At 38.5% G+C, this 19,557-nt stretch overlaps 1 protein-coding gene across 1 annotated transcript in view; it reads left to right on the forward strand.

Annotated features, from left to right (window-relative positions):
- The window catches only part of COL21A1 (collagen type XXI alpha 1 chain), a 119,817-nt gene extending 106,398 nt beyond the window's left edge, over positions 1 to 13,419 (forward strand). Inside the window, exons 24-31 of the mRNA XM_067294166.1 lie at positions 54 to 89; positions 810 to 854; positions 2,986 to 3,018; positions 8,741 to 8,887; positions 8,985 to 9,039; positions 9,354 to 9,554; positions 11,164 to 11,241; positions 12,013 to 13,419. Of these exons, the coding sequence (XP_067150267.1) occupies positions 54 to 89; positions 810 to 854; positions 2,986 to 3,018; positions 8,741 to 8,887; positions 8,985 to 9,039; positions 9,354 to 9,554; positions 11,164 to 11,241; positions 12,013 to 12,200 (783 nt within the window). The 3' untranslated portion in view covers positions 12,201 to 13,419. The remainder of the gene's footprint in view (positions 1 to 53; positions 90 to 809; positions 855 to 2,985; positions 3,019 to 8,740; positions 8,888 to 8,984; positions 9,040 to 9,353; positions 9,555 to 11,163; positions 11,242 to 12,012) is intronic.
- The last annotated feature ends 6,138 nt before the right edge of the window (positions 13,420 to 19,557 follow it).

Here is a 19,557-nt window from a genome sequence, read left to right on the forward strand (position 1 = left end):
GTCTGTGAGATGAATCATGTTACAGTAGAGACTTTTCTTCTAATATTTTACAGGGGGACAAAGGAAGCCAAGGTGAAAGTGGTATCCAGGTATATCAGCTTTGTTTCTAATCAAAATCATTTGCCAACACTATTAATATGTGTTAAGAGTGGATTCAAGAGAAATTTAAAAATGAAGCTGGATGGAAGGTGTGGTTGAAGACGGGTGGCAGCGCTGTGCCCTTGCTCGGTGCATCTGCCTGGGGGTGAGCCTGCTGCCTGCACCGGGGCAGCCCGTGCGCGGCCCCCACACTGGGGCGGGCTCTGGCTGTGGGTCGCGCGGCCACCCGGGACCATCCTGGGGCTGGCCTGGCCTCAGGCTGCCGGCCTCCCGCAGTCACGGGAGGACCTATAAGCCCTCGTAACCCAAGTAACACCACCCTGCCTCTGCCTACCTGTGACATTGTAACCAGTGGGATTATCTAAATATTTTAAAATACTTGAAAATTATCTGATGTTATCTAATTATTCCAAAATTTAAATATTCTAAAATTATCTGTCTTGTTATCTAAAAGCCACTGTCATACCTACAAGAAAAGGAGAGTATCATGTCACTGCTCAGTTGCTAAACTGTTTCCTGTGTGTTCAGGGAAGAAACTGTATCTTGCCAGCACAGGTGCTATTCTGAACTCTTGAAGAATAAGTATTTAGATTGATTGAGCTCGGTTTAGGATGAGATTTTAGGATTTACATCTTTGTATTATTTTTGATAGGTTAATTATTTCTCCCAAGTAAATGTATATTTTAAGATGATGTGTTTCTTTTCTGAAGGGACAAAAAGGAGAGAAAGGAAGACAAGGAATCTCAGGCTTGCAGGTACTGTTAAAATAATGATCTCAGCTCAAGAGAGCCACAATTTATATTTGTTTCATAAGATTGCTTCCATCAACATGGATAGTTCTTTGCATCAGATGAAATATATTTAACATAAGTCTTTATTTATCTGAATAAAACAATAATTTAAAAATAACAAATGCAGCAGGTGTGTAGAGAAGATGGAGCCACGCTCTTCTCAGAGGCGCTTAGTGGCAGGACAAGAGGAAACGGACACGAGTTGGAACGCAGGAAATTCCAGCTTGAGGCAAGGGAAAACATTTTGCTGTGAGAGGGGTCAAACACTGGAGCCGGCTGTCCAGAGAGGCTGAGGAGTCTCCGTCCTTGGAGACACTCAAAGCCTGGCTGGAGATGACCCGGAGCAGCCTGCTCTAACAGGATCTGCCCCAAGCAGGAGCATGAACCTCGGAGGTCTCTTCTGACCGAGGTGATTCTGTGATTGTGGGAGATTATGTCTTGAGAAAGAGAATGAAAGTACATCTTCCTGTATTATTTAATTAAATCCATCATGGTGGAAAATTTTCATGAAAAAATTACAAATTTACAAACATAAAATACCTAACAGTGCATAATGGCTTTTGTGAAAAGGTTATGAGTGATGCTTAACGTGTTAAGATTTTGCGTGTATCCTGCTACAGTTTTATGCACTTCTTTACTTCCTGTAGTATAGTGGGAGTCATTGCTGACATATTGTGTGCTCACAAATTACAGATGTTTCCTGTTTCAGCTGCAAAGCAGAGAGATCCAGTTGTTTCTCTTTCTTTTAAATCTAGGCCAATGCATTTTGATTGTGTCATAGTTGGCTATGCTGTTACACCACAGAAAATAACTGTTAGTATTTATAAATACTTGTGAACTACATAATCTATGTCATGTCTAAACAGAAAAGTATTTATTAGAAGTACATAGCTAAAACTAGATTTGGAAGGAAGTCGCAGTTGCGCTTTTCAGAATTACGACGTTGATACAGCTGCCTGTCTAGACAGGAGGAGCTAATTCCAGTGAAGCAGGGGCAGAACATCTGCATTGCATGTTAGCATGGTTTTATCACTCTCAGGGGTAGGTATCTTAACAGAAGTCTTGTAGTAAAGCTGAGCAGAAATTTTGGGGGAAAAAAAAGTTTAAAAGGCCAACAATTTTTTTTAACCAAATGTAACATCCTACTCTAACATTTTACAAATTAAACTTTTTGTTATTTCATTTTGAGAATAATGGACATATTTGCATATGCATATTTGCACATGCATTTGCATATGCATTTTTTAATTATAAAGTAAAATAAAATGATAGTGAAAGAGCACCTTTTTTTCAGATAGACTGTTACAACCTGAATTGTTATTTCTTGCTTTTTTGAGAAAGCTGAAAAAATAATATGGGTTTAGTCTAAAACTGTTTTCCCACACTTACCTATTTTGGCCAGCAACCAAAAAAATCAATCATTCAGATAGTTTTGGTAGACAGTGCTGTATGTAGGTCCTTCCCCAGGTTTCCAGAAGCTTCAGAACTTCTCAAAGATATAATGCAGATTCCTTTGTCCATAAGAGTCCATCAGAAAAGTGAAAAAAGCCTGAGCTGAGCTGCCATCTTGCTGTGGAACTGAAAGATTGATGACTCCATTGAAGCAGGTGGCAGAAAGGACACTGGAACTCTTTGCCAAAATGCAACCTCTGGTGTACCAACTACGTCTGTATTTCAAAGGCTCTGAGCTTGATTTCTGTCTAGTAAGACAGTATTAAACAAATAGAATCCAGAGTCTCCTTTAGGTAGACCACAAAATTTTATTTCTTTTGTGTTTTGTTGAGTTAATAACGTTTTGTCTTTGCACTTGTACATTAATATAATATATAGTTTATAATATGTATGATATATTCCCAAGTTATCCTTTAGTGTATGATGTTAAAGGTATTACTAAAGTGTTTAACTCACTATGATATATATTTTTAATCCTTATATACAATTTGCTTTTTTGTAGAAATAGAAATCACAGAACTATTAAAATTAATGTTTGTGATTAATTTTTAAAAACAAAGGACAAAAATATTATATTTTTATTCCAAAATAATTTGGTTCAACTTGCTTTGTTAATATCTCTTTTTTGTGTTACTTTCTAAAGGGAGCAAAAGGATTGCGTGGAGAACAAGGGGAGGTATGTACTTTGTGTGTAATCACAAAATTGTTTCTGCAAATTATGTAATCTGTAAAGTGCATGTTCATAGTCTTATTTCTGTACTCCAAGTAAGAGAAGAGAAATGAATTAAGAAATATCAGAACAGAGAAAGAAGTAATACTTAAAAAGAGACAAAGTACATGTTGTTTATGAAATGCAAGATTAAAAAAAGAATTTTAAAGCCAAGCATTGCCTTTAAAAAAATAAAAAAGAGAAGTTGCTGGCTGAAGAAACTAAATAATTGAAGAAAAAAAAATCTAGAGGCTCTAAGTTCATTGAAAATATGAAATAATTCATAGAAGAATACTGAATATTTGATCAAAATGGTCCATCTAGTCCAATATCTGCCCTTCAGGAGCAGCCAATACAGCTTAGGATACAAATATAAGAATCAGGACACCTAAAGAAGATCCTTCCTCTTGTATACCGTCACTGTTTTTGGCAGTCAACAGTGGAGGGGCATTTAAGCTAGAGGATAGATCCAAAACATTGCGTTTAATGTCATTCATGAGCTTGTCTAATTCCTTTTGAACTATGCTGATATACTGCACTTTCAGCTTCCGGAAAAGCCTGCGGGAAGGATTTCCACAGCTGAACTATTTATCTGTGTGTTTTAATCTTGACCAGAAGCTTTCATTGTGTGGCTTTATTTCATAGGTAATAAAAAGGAATATAGTGAAGCCTTTACAAGCATCTTTTTTTAGAGGATTCTGTCCTGTGAGAGTGGCTAAGAAAATCCCAGGCAGGATTCTTGCTCTCTATTATTAGGTTTATACTCAACTCAGCATGAAACTTGAGGGGTTACATATAAGGGGAAGCACATCTGGAGGGTCCTTCTTGGGCTGTCAGAACCTACATCTGTTTGATCTCTGGGAGACTTCTATAAGGCCCAGCTTTATATTTTATATATTTATGGTCAGACCTTTTGATCTTCATGCTGCATGTTGTTTAAAATACTGGAATTTAAATGATTGACTTTGTTAGTTATTTTTTATTCATTCCAATATAAGTGAGATCAGGGTGCACACTGTCCCATTAGTATCATTCTGCTTCAACTTTATTTAGAGATTTCTATGTTCAGTTATTTTCTGTTTTTTGTAACGTATTGTTGCATGTCAGTAACGGAGCATATTCTTTTGGAAGCTCAGTTCAGATAAATAATTAAATCTTTTTATGCATTTAACTTTGTGAATTGTCCTATAGGCTTCTAGGGTTCGACTGAATACTTAAAACTACAGTTTGGCTAAGGTGCCTTACTAATTATAGCCAAAATTGCTTAAAGATTACTTTTACATCATCAAACTAATCCCTCTAAATTTAAATCATCATAATAATATATTTCTCCTGAAAAATCCTATTAATAATATTCTTACTAAATGCTTACACGTCATGTGCTTACTCATCATATCCATAAAATGACTTTATTTTCTAATTTTTATAAAATATGTTGTCATTTGTTACACTCAAACTCCTTAATAAAAAGTTTCTTCAATATGTAACTCTCAGCAGTTACTGAAGTCTTTTCTGTTTTTTTGATTTTTCTTTGCCAATAAATAGGGTCGACAAACAAGGCCACACACAGGATGTGGCTGACCATTAAAAGACCGAGATATTCTGCAGAAAATGTTCCCTCAGCTGTTTCATTTGCTTTTTGGCAAGTTCTGCAGGCAGTTGTGCTGATGATTCCAGTGTTTTGTCCCGATGTTATTTTTTTTTAATATACTGGCCTCTTGCCTGTAATATTTTTCTACAGTAGGTGCCATTGTCCCAATATTGCCCTGATTCTTAATACTTTCTAGCCTTTTTAACATTTAATTCCAAATAAATCAACTTGCAAGTCAGATGTCTATATGTAAACTTAGTCTGTAGCTCTAAACATAATTAAAGTAAAAACAAATAACTTTTAATTACTAGAAATATTTTCTTGGCCCAAATGTTCACCTATGAATTCTAGAAATAATCACATAAATACATAGTTGGAAATCTATATAATCAATGTGATTTTCAGATCCCAACCCGTGCAACTTCTGCTAAGCTCCATACCTTATCTCCTAGCCTTTCAGACCCTGTGAGGATTGCTAAAATGGCTGTTAAAGGACAAAACATTTGTAATCATGTAACAGAAATGAACAATTACAAATTTATCCTATGTAACTAAGAATACCAAGTCCCCATGACTACTATGTTCAAGCTGACAGTATCAAGAAAGTAAAATATGATTACAATGTTGGAAAAAGACAGTTCTGAATTAGTGCACAACTTCTGTAATGGGAAGAGTGTACAGACTGCTGTTCAGGTTGTGCATGGCATCTTAGTGCTGGAGCATCTTTCCAGCAGTATTCTTCATCATTTGACTAACGTCTGTCATGTTTTTTTCATTTCTCTTGTTTTTTTTAAGAAGAAAAAGTGGCTGTCTTGTTTTAGTGGTATCTTTTGTGCATATATAGTTTTTGCTGTGTGGGTCCTGTAAGATAGTGGAAGCAAAAAGAAAAAGAAAAACTTGTAATAAATTAATTTTTAAAAAGCATGGAAAACCAGTCACTTGAATATGTTTTTGTTTGATGGCTTTTCAGAGTAGGGTTGCACTGCCCCACTGGCTTAAAATTTCAGTGCAGGGTCCTGCACCTGGGGAGGAATAACCCCAGGCACCAGTACAGGTTGGGGGTTGACCTGCTGGAAAGCAGCTCTGCTGAGAAGGACCTGGGAGTGCTGGTGGACACCAAGTTAAGTATGAGGCAGCAATGTGCCCTTGTGGCCAAGAAGGCCAATGGTATCCTGGGCTGCATCAGAAAGAGTGTTGCCAGCAGGTCGAGGGAGGTGATTCTCCCCCTCTACTCAGCCCTGGTGAGGCCCCATCTGGAGTACTGCGTCCAGTTCTGGGCTCCCCAGTACAAGAGGGATGTGGCACTACTGGAGCAAGTCCAGCGAAGGGCCACAAAGATGATTAGGGGACTGGAGCATCTCTCTTATGAGGAAAGGCTGAGAGAGCTTGGCCTGTTTAGCTTGGAGAAGAGAAGGCTGAGAGGAGATCTTATCAATGTGTACAAGTATCTGAAGGGAGGGTGTCGAGAGGATGGGGCCAGACTCTTTTCAGTGGTGCCGAGCGACAGGACGCGAGGCAATGAGCACAAACTGAAACACAGACACTTCCATCTTAACATGAGGAAAAACTTTTTCACTGTGAGGGTGACAGCACTGGAACAGGTTGCCCCGAGAGGTGGTGGAGTCTCCTTCTCTGGAGATATTCAAAATGCGCCTGGATGCAATCCTGTGCAGTATGCTCTAGGTGACCCTGCTTGAGCAGGGGGGTTGGACTAGATGATCTCCAGAGGTCCCTTCCAACCTCAGTGATTCAGTGATTCTGTGATTCTGTGATTCATTTACAGCAAAACTAAATGACTTAGTGGAAGAGCTCACTTAACCTGAACAAACCGTGGTCCTTTTGTGGTGCCAGGTACAATGTTAAGTGTTTTCTTTTTTTCCCTCATGTAGGTATCAGTTACAATGTCACAGTTTTGAGATAAAAACCATCTAAACATTTCTGCATAAAACTGAGTAAGCAGATACTGGATTTGAAGCTGGCTACTCTATAATAATTCATTAGGAGAACTCTGGGCATTTTATTAATTCAGAGCCTCCAGAAAGCTTTGAATGAACCATATATTTTTCTGATGTCAAGAATTTTGATAGTACTAGATAGAATGGTATAATGTAATATAAATTGCATAATTTAACAGAGTAAGTCTGTGAAGAATATGTGCCTGAGTGCTTCTTAAGCTTGTATTATTTGCTCCAATAAGTTTTCTTTGTCATGTACAGTGATCCTTGTTTCCATAGTTCCATCTAAAATAGTTGGAAAGGATAAAAGAACATATTAAAGTTGCTGATAACACTATGCAGAAGCTGTGCAAAAATGTAAGGAAAAAAAACTCATCAGGGATCAAAGATAGTATACTAACTTTAACCTTGGGCATGTACCAAATTGCATTGTACTGAAGTTTTGTTGACTCCAAGTTAGGGAAAGAGTTCCACATCAACTGTTACAGTAGGTAATTCCATACATTGAAGAATCATTCCTTTAATGAAGGTATGTCAAAATGTTTTCCAGCATTATTTTAACCTTTTCCAGCAAATCAAATGGACTGCAGTTGTTATCAATCATATGGAGAGTAACTGAAGTCAGAAGAAAAAAAAATTAATTGAAATCAAATGAATTTTTACTTTTCTCTATTCTGACCTGGATGAAGGGACAGAGTGCACCCTCAGCAAGTTTGCTGATGATACAAAACTGGGAGGAGTGGCCGATACCCCAGAGGGCTGTGCTGCCATTCAGAGAGACCTGGACAGGCTGGAGAGGTGGGCGGAGAGGAACCTCATGAAGTTCAACAAAGGAAAGTGCAGGGTCCTGCACCTAGGGAGGAATAACCCCAGGCACCAGTACAGGTTGGGGGTTGACCTGCTGGAAAGCAGCTCTGCGGAGAAGGACCTGGGAATGCTGGTGGACACCAAGTTAAGCATGAGGCAGCAATGTGCCCTTGTGGCCAAGAAGGCCAATGGTATCCTGGGGTGCATCAGGAAGAGTGTTGCCAGTGGGTGGAGGGAGGTGATCCTCCCTCTCTACTCAGCCCTGGTGAGGCCACATCTGGAGTACTGCGTCCAGTTCTGGGCTCCCCAGTGCAAGAGGGATGTGGCACTACTGGAGCAAGTCCAGCGAAGGGCTACGGAGATGATTAGGGGACTGGAGCATCTCTCTTATGAGGAAAGGCTGAGAGAGCTTGGCCTGTTTAGCTTGGAGAAGAGAAGGCTGAGAGGAGATCTTATCAATGTGTACAAGTGTCTGAAGGGAGGGTGTCAAGAGGATGGGACCAGACTCTTTTCAGTGGTGCCCAGCAACAGGACGCGAGGCAACGGGCACAAACTGAAACACAGGCAGTTCCATCTGAACATGAGGAAAAACTTTTTCACTGTGAGGGTGACAGAGCCCTGGCACAGGTTGCCCAGAGAGGTTGTGGAGTCTCCTTCTCTGGAGATATTCAAAACCCGCCTGGATGCAATCCTGTGCGATGTGCTCTAGGTGACCCTGCTTGAGCAGGGGGGTTGGACTAGATGATCTCCAGAGGTCCCTTCCAACCTCAGTGATTCTGTGATTCTGTGATTATTTGTCTCTTGACTATTATAGTAAATGGGAAATTTGCCAAGGATTTCAATGGAGCCAGAATTTCACTTGTAATTTTTCCAGCCTTCTAAGAAGGTTTTTAATGTACTGGAATGACTTAGATAATTTATCATGAAAAAGTGAATAAAACCTTTTCTTCCATATATGAATAAGGAAGGCTTTTTTTGTTTTATATTAATTAATAAGCAAAATAGATCTGTTTAAGATTGAAATTTAGGTATTTAAAGATTAAAAAAATTATCCATGATGGTAATTTTTTTCTAGATTTATTTCTAGATATTTAGAATTTATTTCTAGATATATTTGGCAAATATTTGTATCTGAAATAGTTGTTAAGGCTTCAATACATGTTAGTGAAATAGGTCTACTATTCAGTGTCAAGTTAATTTTCAATGACAGCTTGATCATATTCATTTTATGAAGATTATCAATGGAGATTTTCTTAGAATGCCTTTGCTTGGTGCTACATGGCTTCCAAATGACCTGTGAAAGACATGATTGACTTTTTGTTGGTTTTGATTTCAGAAAGGTGAGAAAGGAGATCCAGGCATTCGAGGCATCAATGGACAAAAAGGAGAATCCGGTATCCAGGGCTTGGTTGGACCTCCTGGTCTCAGAGGTCAGCCAGGAGACAGAGGGCCCCCGGGACCACCTGGATCAGATGGAAAACCTGTATGTATTGGACCTCAGACTTACCATTTTCAGCACCTAAACCCCCCCAAACAAATGCATACTTTCTGATTTTATAACACTTCTCTGTTCAACTCAGGCACGAGAATTTTCAGAAGAATTTATTCGGCAGGTGTGTTCAGATGTACTAAGAAGTGAGTTCCAGAGATTCTTTATGGATCTTTCTAATTTAAAGTGCTAAAGAGGCTTCCTGATAATTATCAAGATGCTTTCGTGAAAGTAAGATCAGTAGTGCTGATTTATCACTGATGTATATATATCTGTAGATATATATTTCTGTGCCACAGCTCCATAGCCATTTTGTTTCCTAAGGGGATTATCCTCTCTATTTAGAGGAAGCCGTTTCTGTTGTAGTGGTTGGGGGGTGATACTTTTGTATTTTCGTGTGCACAGCCGTAGTGTTTCAATGTCACAAGGCTCTAAGCAGTTTTTGTTTGGGTTCTCCCAGCCCAGTTGCCTGCCATCCTGCAGAGCGGGAGGCTGCAGAACTGCAATCACTGCCAGTCCCAAAGCGCTTCCCCGGGACTTCCAGGGCCGCCAGGTCCGAGAGGCCCAGAAGGCCCACGAGGGTTTCCTGGTTTGCCAGGAAATGACGGTGTTCCAGGTCTGACAGGCATTCCAGGTCGCCCTGGCGCTCGTGGGACGAGAGGTACTGCATGCTCGAGTCACAGTGCCGGTTCTTGCTTCCGGCTTTGCATGGGGGGACAGCAGGATGGGGTAAGGGAATGGCTGGGAATGGATCACAGCAGGGACCTGAGGGCATGGTGCAATGTAAATGTGTCACTGCCTATGAAGAATGCATGCCGGGAGTGGAGAAAACACAACAGTGCGGCAAGATAACTAGTGTTTAGTTCTGCTATAGTTAAACTTTGTGTTGATCTTCCTACAGAGTTTTCTGTTTTCTCTATAGTCTTATGTAGATGTTTTTAACAGCATTTAATTTTTTTTTGATCAAACAGGTTATTTAGGCATGGATTTAAATGCATTTCCATGTTTTCTAGTGTTTTTTCCCCCTAAACTTACTTGTTTCTGCTATTTTAAAGGACTTTAAAATGACAGATATTCACCAGTCATTTACTGCCTGCTACCCTATAGGCTGGTATTATGGCATGTGACACCCTTATACTCCTCTGATTTTTCTCTGTACTCTTCCATATCTTAACTTCTAGCAAATGCTAGCCTGATTTCCTGGGGTTTTCTCCTTTTTTTCCTTTCATTTCACAAGGCTTTTTACTCCTTTCTTTATGCTTTTCTTAAACTTTCTGGTTTCTTTTTAATAATATTAGCAATGACCAAACTAGTATTAATGTTTTTAGGTAACTCAGCCATATGAGCGTTCCCACTTATTTCTGTGGGTTTATTTGCAACTTATAGTTAAGTATGCATATGCAGTCTGGAACTGTACAAAGACAACAAGTAATGTCCATAATTTGGTAAATGTGGCCCCAGCGGCCACTGTGTTTCCTATAGCATCAAAATAATTGGGAAATCTGTATGAAATATTGCTAGCTAGTAATGTACCACAGGTAGACAGGCATAGGGTTGGTAAATACTCACTTTGTGGCTTACTAACTGTGACCCAGAATGTCAAATTCACTCTGGGCATGATGATGATTTATCTGTAGTGCTTGCATAATTTCATCCCCAGAAGGACAATGTGCAGTTTTCTTCTGGAACCGATACTGATTAATCTTTCTGGCTACTCTGTAAGAGATGGAAACACAGATGTCTGTTTCTATAAAGAAACTGAATTCATTGGGTTGCACTAGTGTGAAAGAGCACAGATTTTGCTTCCCTTGACATTTCTTCTTTGGTGGAGATTTTAATCCAGCTGTACACTTGGGAAGATTGTCTCTGTAGTCAGTATTTCACGGGGGCTGTGGTGAATATCTTACACTTCCTTCATGCTTCTTAAAAACTCTACAATGCTGCGTTTCTTAAAAATTCTGCCAATGAAAAGCCAAAGACACTTAACAAAAAAATTTCTTAATTCCCCATCATCTATTTCCTCACTACGCAGTGTCTATCTCCTTAACAGGTGCTACACTGACTGACTCTTAATTTAGTAGAAATGAGGATAGTTAAGAAGCCTGTTACACTCTACAGATTATGAGGAAACGCTTATTTTATATCCCATGATTTGCTTTTGAACTCTTACATTTTTTATTCAATAACTGTTCTCAAATGCTGACTTCTGAATTTCTCAAACAAAAATATTCTTAGTGTGCAAAGATATGCATGTGTTTGCTAATCCACAGGCCCGCCAGGAAAAAATGGAGTAAAAGGCAGTCAAGGAATTGGAGTTCCTGGGATCCAAGGTCCCCCTGGTCCTCCAGGTGAGGGTTGGTTCAGCTGTGCAGATTTAGTGCATAAGAATAATTTAAAAAGTGTATTTTATAAAAATTATTAATATAATTTGGAAAGACTGAAATAGTTTTTAAACATCTTAATTACCCTGTACATTTTAATGCTTAATGCCTGACTCTTGTCTGTCTTTTAAATTGCTGTAGAATATTATTTAATGTGTAAGGTAGGTCTTCTAAAGATTGGCACTAGAGGTTCCTATTTCTTGGTAGACTGGATCAAGTACTCTTTGACAAAGCAGTATCTGTTTGATTTGAAAACCGAGCCCTGATATAGTCATGTGACTTCTAACCATTGCTCAGTGAAGGCAAGTGCTCTTCCTAACAGCAGTGTGTTCTTGCAGAATACAAAGCTGAGTGTTCGTAAGAGATGTTAGGGCCTGATCCAAAGCTGAAGAATGAATGGAAATCAGAGGACTTTGATTCATGCGCTGGGGTTTCAGATTAAATGACAAAGTCTAAACAGTGTACGAAAGCAGATTTTTATACTGCCTTTTAAAAGATAGTTTTATTTAAAGTCTTCTCCATGCTTTTTTATTTAAAATCTTGGTCAGATAACATGTTAATAATATGAACATATAAACACTTTGTGACAGGAAGTGTCTTTTTCACGGAATGAAGTTTTCTTTGTCTGGATACTGCTCTTCACCAAAGAGCAGGGGTTTTGTGGGTCTGTATTTGCCCTTGTTTTCATTTTAATATATCTTCAGTAAGGCATTTGTTTATTGCATGTGTGTTGTTAAGGTCCTGAAGGTCCCCCAGGTATGAGCAAGGAAGGACGTCCTGGAGAACGTGGACAGCCGGGTAAAGACGGAGATCGTGGCAGTCCTGGAATGCCGGGGCCGGTTGGACCACCTGGAATCTGTGATCCATCACTGTGTTTTAGTGTCATTGTGGGAAGAGATCCATTTAGAAAGGGACCAAATTATTAATTTGTGATATGATACATTAGAGAATAGGTATGGTGCTTGTCTTTTATGGTCTTTAAAGTCTCAGGAAGGTGACCAGCAATAATCCCATAAACAGGAACAAAAGTACCTCTGATATTATAAATTAATAAGAATCCCAAAGGTTATACATTCCTTTTTAAAAGAAACTCCAGTAATTTTTTGTAGCTTTCATTGATGGAATCTCAAGTGTTTTTAAAGAGAGATCAGTTTTAACAGGAATAAAATTAACTGTAATATTTGGTGTTTGCTATTTAAGTGCCCTATCATACTCCTGCTACTACTGAAGTCCTTTACAAAACTTCTGCTGACTCCAATGGGAGCAGGATTAGGCATTAATAGTTATTGGTCAGGTGTAAATTACTGTGAAATTTTTCACATGCAGCCTACCTACACAGTATTTGATTTGAAAGAATGTGGCTGGCTTTTACTTCATATGTGTGTGAATCTCACTGGCTTGTGTACATTTCACATGTCTTAGCTCAAAGTGTTCCATTAGCGAAAGCATATATGAGGTTTTTATAGATTAAGAAAAAGGAATATTGGGACTTGTTATGGAAGTAATATCACCTATCTTGCTATGCAACTCCTAGTTTAAAATCAAGGTTAAATGCAAGGGTAGAACTCCTACTGATTCAAGCAGGGCTAGGATTTTACAGAAGATGATACTTTTAACTACAAAAGGGTCCCATGTGGGTGATTTGGCTTATGTGAAAATTGCATTTTTTTTAACTGGTATACCTGGCTTGGACCTATAATTTGACAAAAATAAAAAAAATGTTTGTACAACCAAAATGAAACAGTTTTGCATAATTATGGATTAAGTTGTATACCCTTTACAGTTTCTTCCCAAGGACTACAGTTGTTGCATAGAAGAAGCAGGTTTACAAGAAGAAAGGTCTAACTGCTGGCTAACTAGCTGTATTGTTTGTTATGCTGTTTCCTTGTTCATTTTAAGTGAGCTATGTGTAATTTTCATTGTATGCTTTGCTAATAAGGTGTATTGCTTGCTTTGACATAAAGAGCAAAGGCACAGTTCCCATTAGGGTCTGAAATCCTTTTCTTAAATTAATGCAGAATCCTGTATTGAACTTAACCAAAGCTTTATAAGTGGCTTTTTCTAATGTGGTGTTTTTCTGTTGTCATACTATCAGAGATTGGTAATATGCTTGACATTCAAGGAAAAATAAAATTTTGTACAGAACTGGTGGTAGCTAGATGAGCAATCGGAAGTTGCCCGTGTTGCGTATAGCATAGAAGAGTGCCTCCTGGAGGGGCATTTCCACCTGAGGGGTATTTCCACCTCGCCGCTGGGTTTTTTATTTGGTGTCCTTCCCCGAGGAAGGGCAGGGCGAAGTGCGATGCCGGATCTGGGGCCAGCCCTGGCAGCCCCTGCCTGCTGTGTCCCACCAGGGAGGGTCCCAGTGAGCGCTGCCCCTCGCCAAACTGAGCCTCTGCCATACCAGGAAGCCCAGCAGAGTGCAAACATGACTGTCCCCTAAAGCTAGTTTGAAAACCTGTGAGATGATCCTTGGAAGATACCCATTGTCTGAATGTATGAAGTAAAAACCCGAGAAATGAAGTTATGCATGAAATTTTCTCTCCCAAGTAAGTCACTCAAATTATTCAGTGTTGCTCAGCATCCACTACGCTGGCAGGATGTTGCTTGTGTGAACAAGTATTGTTTGAATTTGTGGAAACTGGAATCTAAAAACATCATATTCAATCTGTCCAGTCTCAGGGCATTTATTTTCTGAGCGCTGCATCAGTGAGGAATCAGACCCCTGCACTTTTCTAGATCCTCTCCACATTGTATGCTAGTTTAAGTCAATGTTTAAGGCACCTTTTCCAAGAAAATGTATGGCATTGTGACTGGCAGGCCACATCTTTTGGGAGGTGTTGTGGGGGGAAGCAGAAACAAAAAAAGAGCAAGTCAGAAGGACACCCGACTGCAGGGAACACCAGCAGCAGAAAGCCAGAATTCCTGACTGGTAGAAAATCCCAATACTTACTTTCATTGTGATTTAAAGCAACACATACACATTCTTCCACATCAGAAAACTGGGGAAAATTTTGAAAGTTTCAGAATATTTCACTTTTATGCATTTGTGTGGGAGAAAAATTTTCCTTCTATATCCGAACACTTCAGTTTCATCAAGAGGAATCAAAATTTTAACATAGTGCATTTGACCGGGAAAAATGTCTTGATTCATCTAGCCAATCCAATTTCTTGGTAGCTTAGGTTATGATTTTGTTTTGTAAAAGTAGTGGCGTTGCAGTCACCCCATTGGTCCTTTTGGAGGGTTGCTTCAAAACTCTTATTCTGACTGAGGCTTTTCCTGTAATTTCCAGTTTGCCTCTATTGATGGCCACTTTATATACCTTTATTCTCATGCTAATGTTGCCTTTGACTTGAGTAACTTTTCTTTTGACATCTTTCAGAAAGTCCCTGTGTTCCTTGTCAGCATTTTGCTGACCTGTGCTAGCAAAACTCTGCTTCCTCTCAGCAAGCAAAACTCTTTTTTCTCCACCTGCTTGAAAGGCTGCCCACCCTCCGTATCATCCTCACAGCTCTCTGCTTCATGTCTTTTGTGAACGAGTCGTTTTAGCAATTATAACCATAATTCTAGGTAAGGGCTTATGTGCACCTCATTGGCACTGATACATACTCAAAATATCTAGCTCTGTTCTACTTCACATTTTCTTAATTTTGGGGGCAAGTTATACAAAAGCCATGTAGGTATTCTGTGATTAACTAGTTTTACCCAGTTCTATTTTCTCTTCTGCTTTTTCTAGCTGATGAACTAAGCTAAGGGTAATTCAGGTTGGAAGGGACCTCTACTCAAAGTAGATAAGCTTATTAGTTCTTAAGTGCATGAGCTTGCACCTTGTACCACTACATTTCAGAGCTTTTTTTGCTGTTCTAACTCTAAACTAATTGTTCCTGTATTCTGATCCTCATGATCCAGCCTTCATTAGCATGCTCCTACATTTTTGTGTCAAGGTCACTACGGAAAATAATGCTATCAAGCCAAAGACCAGTTCTGGAAACAATCCACTATTTACCTATCCCATTTGATACACCTTTGAATATTCCCATTTACCTTACTTTCTTATTCATTTTATTGTTCCCTTAATTGGAAAACTGTATCTTTTACTTTTTTGTCTGTATTAATAAAAAGAGAGACTTTTACTTCACCTGTGCTCCTTCTGGTAGGTAGGACAGCCAATTCAGAACTAGCAGATTTCTGTACAGCGCTGCATAAATCTTAGGTACAGCTTTAAAATAATATCTCATGTTGCAGCTATTTCACTTTGTATAATAAGGTACTCAGAAAGACTGACTTTGTAAACTTAATGATTAAGAGGCTTCACTGAATGTAGAAAAGTCACTTTCAAACCCTTTATCTGCAACAGGAGTAGATTTGAACCTGAATCTATTTGATTGCCTTAGCTGCTGAGCTGTTGGATGCTTTGAGCTTCAGTCTTTCTATATCTTTGACCTGGTATGCTCTGAATTTGAGTTTGCTGAACCTTTCACATTTCTTCAGAAAAGGTTTGTTTTTGACAAGCTGGAATTTTTCAAAGGAAGTGCTAACTAACCTGTTCAGGTGCTTTTTTGAAAGCGGATAACAATGTGGGTTCTTTTAATGAAGAAAAATGCTTTGAAAACCTAGTCCTGTATGATCAAATAGCCAGAAACTGTTAGTATCTTGCATCCCATTGAGATGCATACATTATAGTCTAATAACCTGTGATTTAGACTATTGTTCCATATAAGATTTTATCAAGCCAGTATTTGGCTGAGTTCACATCCTTTCACTTTCTGACTTCATTTGACTTACTGGGATGATAGAATAAAATGTAGGTATGTTCAAAATCATATCTTGATTGGATCTTTTAGCTGAGATTATGAATATTTTCCTAGATCTTCAACTACTTCTAAAGTAAGAGGTTAAACAAATGCTATAAACTTGAGTATTATCAGATGAATGATCCACAGAAGAGATACTCGTGTTTACTGTTCATACAAACTATATGAGGTTCTACAGTGTTGATCTGCAGTGAGAAGCTGTGAATAAAAAAATACTACTGTAAATCATGTCACTATGTGCCAGATATTGTCTGGAAGCATTTATGAGAAACTCTGTTAACTGACATTTACTTACTCTCCTGACAGTCTTTAAAACTAGAGCTTGGGCTAATTTTTAAGCAGAGGAAAAGATGCTAAAAGAATTTCTGGACTTTTTTTAGTAGCAGCTTGTTGCGTGACCTTGAGTTAAAAAATCCATGGTTGATCTAATGCCTGTTGGTGTCAGTAAAACTACAATTCACTATAGTAAGTTTTGAAAAGGACTTCAACTCTTCATATCTCTGTGTTTGTAAAATGCATTTAAAATTTATACACTACAGTGGTTGATTGCTATTGCGTCTTAGATAGTGAGGTATGTACTTGGACATAAAGATGCAGAATTGCAAAGTATTAGTATTGGAGCTGAATTTCTTAGTGAAAGTTTAGTGGTGTACAGAGCTCAGCCATTTACTCTGTACCTCTGAGAGTCATGATCTTCTTAGGGAAGTTTGGAGTAAGTAAATATGGAGTGCTGTGTGTTTTTATATATATATGTATGTATTATTTAGTAAAAGATCAGATGTCATATATGGCTTCCACACGTGCAGGATTTATTTGGTGTGTGTGTATATATATCTACACACATGCGCACACACACACAAAGTATACATATATGTGTATACACACACACACCATATACATATATATACCATATATATATAGAGTGTGTGTATATATATGTATATGTGTATATATGTGTGTGTGTGTATATATATATGGTTCTCTGTTCTTCTTTGCTTAGCTGAAAGACATTATGGTCTTCCAATTAAATAAGTAAAAAAAAAAGAAAAAGAATAAAGTCAACTCTGCTGTAACAACTGAACTATCACAGCCCTACTACTGCTTCAGAGCCCAGTTATCATCAGCTTCAGGTGTAGCCAATATAATTCAAGGTTGCTTAGCCCCATAGAGGAGGAGCTGAGAATCATCTCATTTCTCAAAAAACCCTCAATAATAAGAAATTTCTATTGGTGCATCTGACTGGCTTGGTGGTGTATTGGATCTGTCTTTTTTAGTTCACACTGACTGAATCAAGTCCCTGTGAAAAGAGATGATAATATTTTCTTGTAGGTGGAAAACATAGAGGATACACCTGTAAACGTAGAGGATAAACCAAAGCATAGTGTTAATAGACAATATTTCCTCATAGAGGATGCCAGGTAACTATCTGTTCTATACATACTAGAGAATCCAAATCCATTTTTTACAGTAGGCAAATCATTACTATGTGATACCTGAGTTTTCCTTTAGAAGTATTTTCCCCCTCCCAGTGTTTACTGTGTTTGCAAAAAGTGCTTTTAGTAACAAAGAAATATTTTGGTGATGTGCCAGTATATTATATTATTCTGTGCTATTCTTTCCTTTCTTGGCAAAAGATGCAAGCATTAGAAGCTGTTTTTCCAGAAGCGGTGTCTGGCCACTCGACTAGCTCTCCAGAAGGTATATTGACGGGTCGGAGGTTCCTTGGTTGTCTGCCACAGGCTTATAGAAATATGTAAGTGTTCTGTGTTGGTTTCCTGATGCTTTTTGACACCATTTCCTCCTGTCACTGATAAAAGTACATAGTATTCTTCCACTTAAGGAAAAGGTAGGTGTGAATTCATCAGAAGATTTATCCATGTGACTGTTAGGCATCATATGTCCATATTGCCTGTAAAAAGTCTCTCTCTGTGTTAGAAGCTCGTAAATTCTGGAGAGTGTTCCATTTGCTGTTTTCAGTTTTCTCTTGTGTAAAGTATGAAAAAAATCCTTGGCAGCTCTGTGACACATTGTAATCATGTATGAAATAGTATGCAAAAAAAGGAGATACTGCTTAGAAACTGTGTTTCAACCAAAATAATTGTTTTGAAGTGTTGAAAAATACAATGCTACCCTAAGACATGGAAAAAAGAAGCTGTAGTGTAAGTAGGAAAGATTCCTCAAGGCATGTGAATCTCGTACTGACCTGAGAAGGGATTTTGCTTGCTACCTCCAGTGTGGACAAGAGATATCCTGAAGAAAAAAACAGCATGAGAAATACAGTAGCCTGGATATCAAATGAAGGAAAAGGAAATGGTTGCTCGCTTCACTCCTCCGTTCTAATATAACATATGTTTTGAATGAATTATGCTTCTCCCTGTCCCCTACAAAAAAATAATGGGAAAATGCACTATGGAAATAACACCCACTTGATACGAAGTGACAGACCTCCCAGAGGTGCAAGCTCAAGACAAATGTGTCATTGGTGAGCATCAGGGATCTCTGACAGCCAGGGCTAAAGTTCTGGTGTAAGCACAAGAGATCATAACATCTGTCCCAGCCTGCTGTTATCTAACTTCCCCTCTGGAAATTGGCAAGCAACTGCTAACACTCAAACAGTGTTTGTGTTATAAAAGTTAAAAAAGATTTTTTTGTATACTCAGTAAGTCTTTTTACAATATTTCTTAGAATAAAACCCAAAACCTAGAACTGAGGAAAAAAATCTGGCTCTGTGGGTTTAGGATCCCATAAATCTTGTACTGAAAATACAAAGCTATTTGAGCTGGGGAACTAGGTTAGATTACCTTCATGAGGAAGGGGCTGAACTGACATTTATAAAATCCCCAATACTTTCATCCTTTCTCTATACCAAAGTTTCTGTTATACCCATGAAATCAAGCAGCCAGCAGCTTACTCAGATTTTATCATGCTCAAGATAGAAGTAGGTTAATACCATATACATTTATTTACTGACAAATACATCATTGCTTTAAGGATTATTTCACATTATGTGCATGCTGGCAAAAGCTTGAGAAACCTTAGAATATTACTTTGATAGTAACTCACTATTGGTACATTATGATATGTTTTACTGGTTAAGAAAGTGACGGCACAGCCCTGACCACTGTAAGATCACTTTTTTTAAAACCTGGATCAAGAGTGAGTAAGCCAATATTTAACATATACTTGATAATCAACTGACAAGACAAATCTTGGAGCTATATTTGATAAGGGAATTTGTAATATGGTTGTGAAGTTGTGGCTACTACAGGGGAAACTCTGCTCCTATGCATTGCTAAATGGAGCCCTTAGTAAAGCCTGTAAGTGGTATGAATCATAAGAGATTAATTCCCAGCAGGCTGAGGGGTGTTACTGCTAAATTTAATGCAGCTGAACTGAGTTCCTGACTGCAGTGGAAAAACACAGAAGTAACTCGGTAAGTAGGTGCTAGGACTAAGCATTTTAGGTTAT

Source organism: Apteryx mantelli, chromosome 3 (genome assembly GCF_036417845.1).
Source record: "Apteryx mantelli isolate bAptMan1 chromosome 3, bAptMan1.hap1, whole genome shotgun sequence".
NCBI classification, from domain to species: domain Eukaryota; kingdom Metazoa; phylum Chordata; class Aves; order Apterygiformes; family Apterygidae; genus Apteryx; species Apteryx mantelli.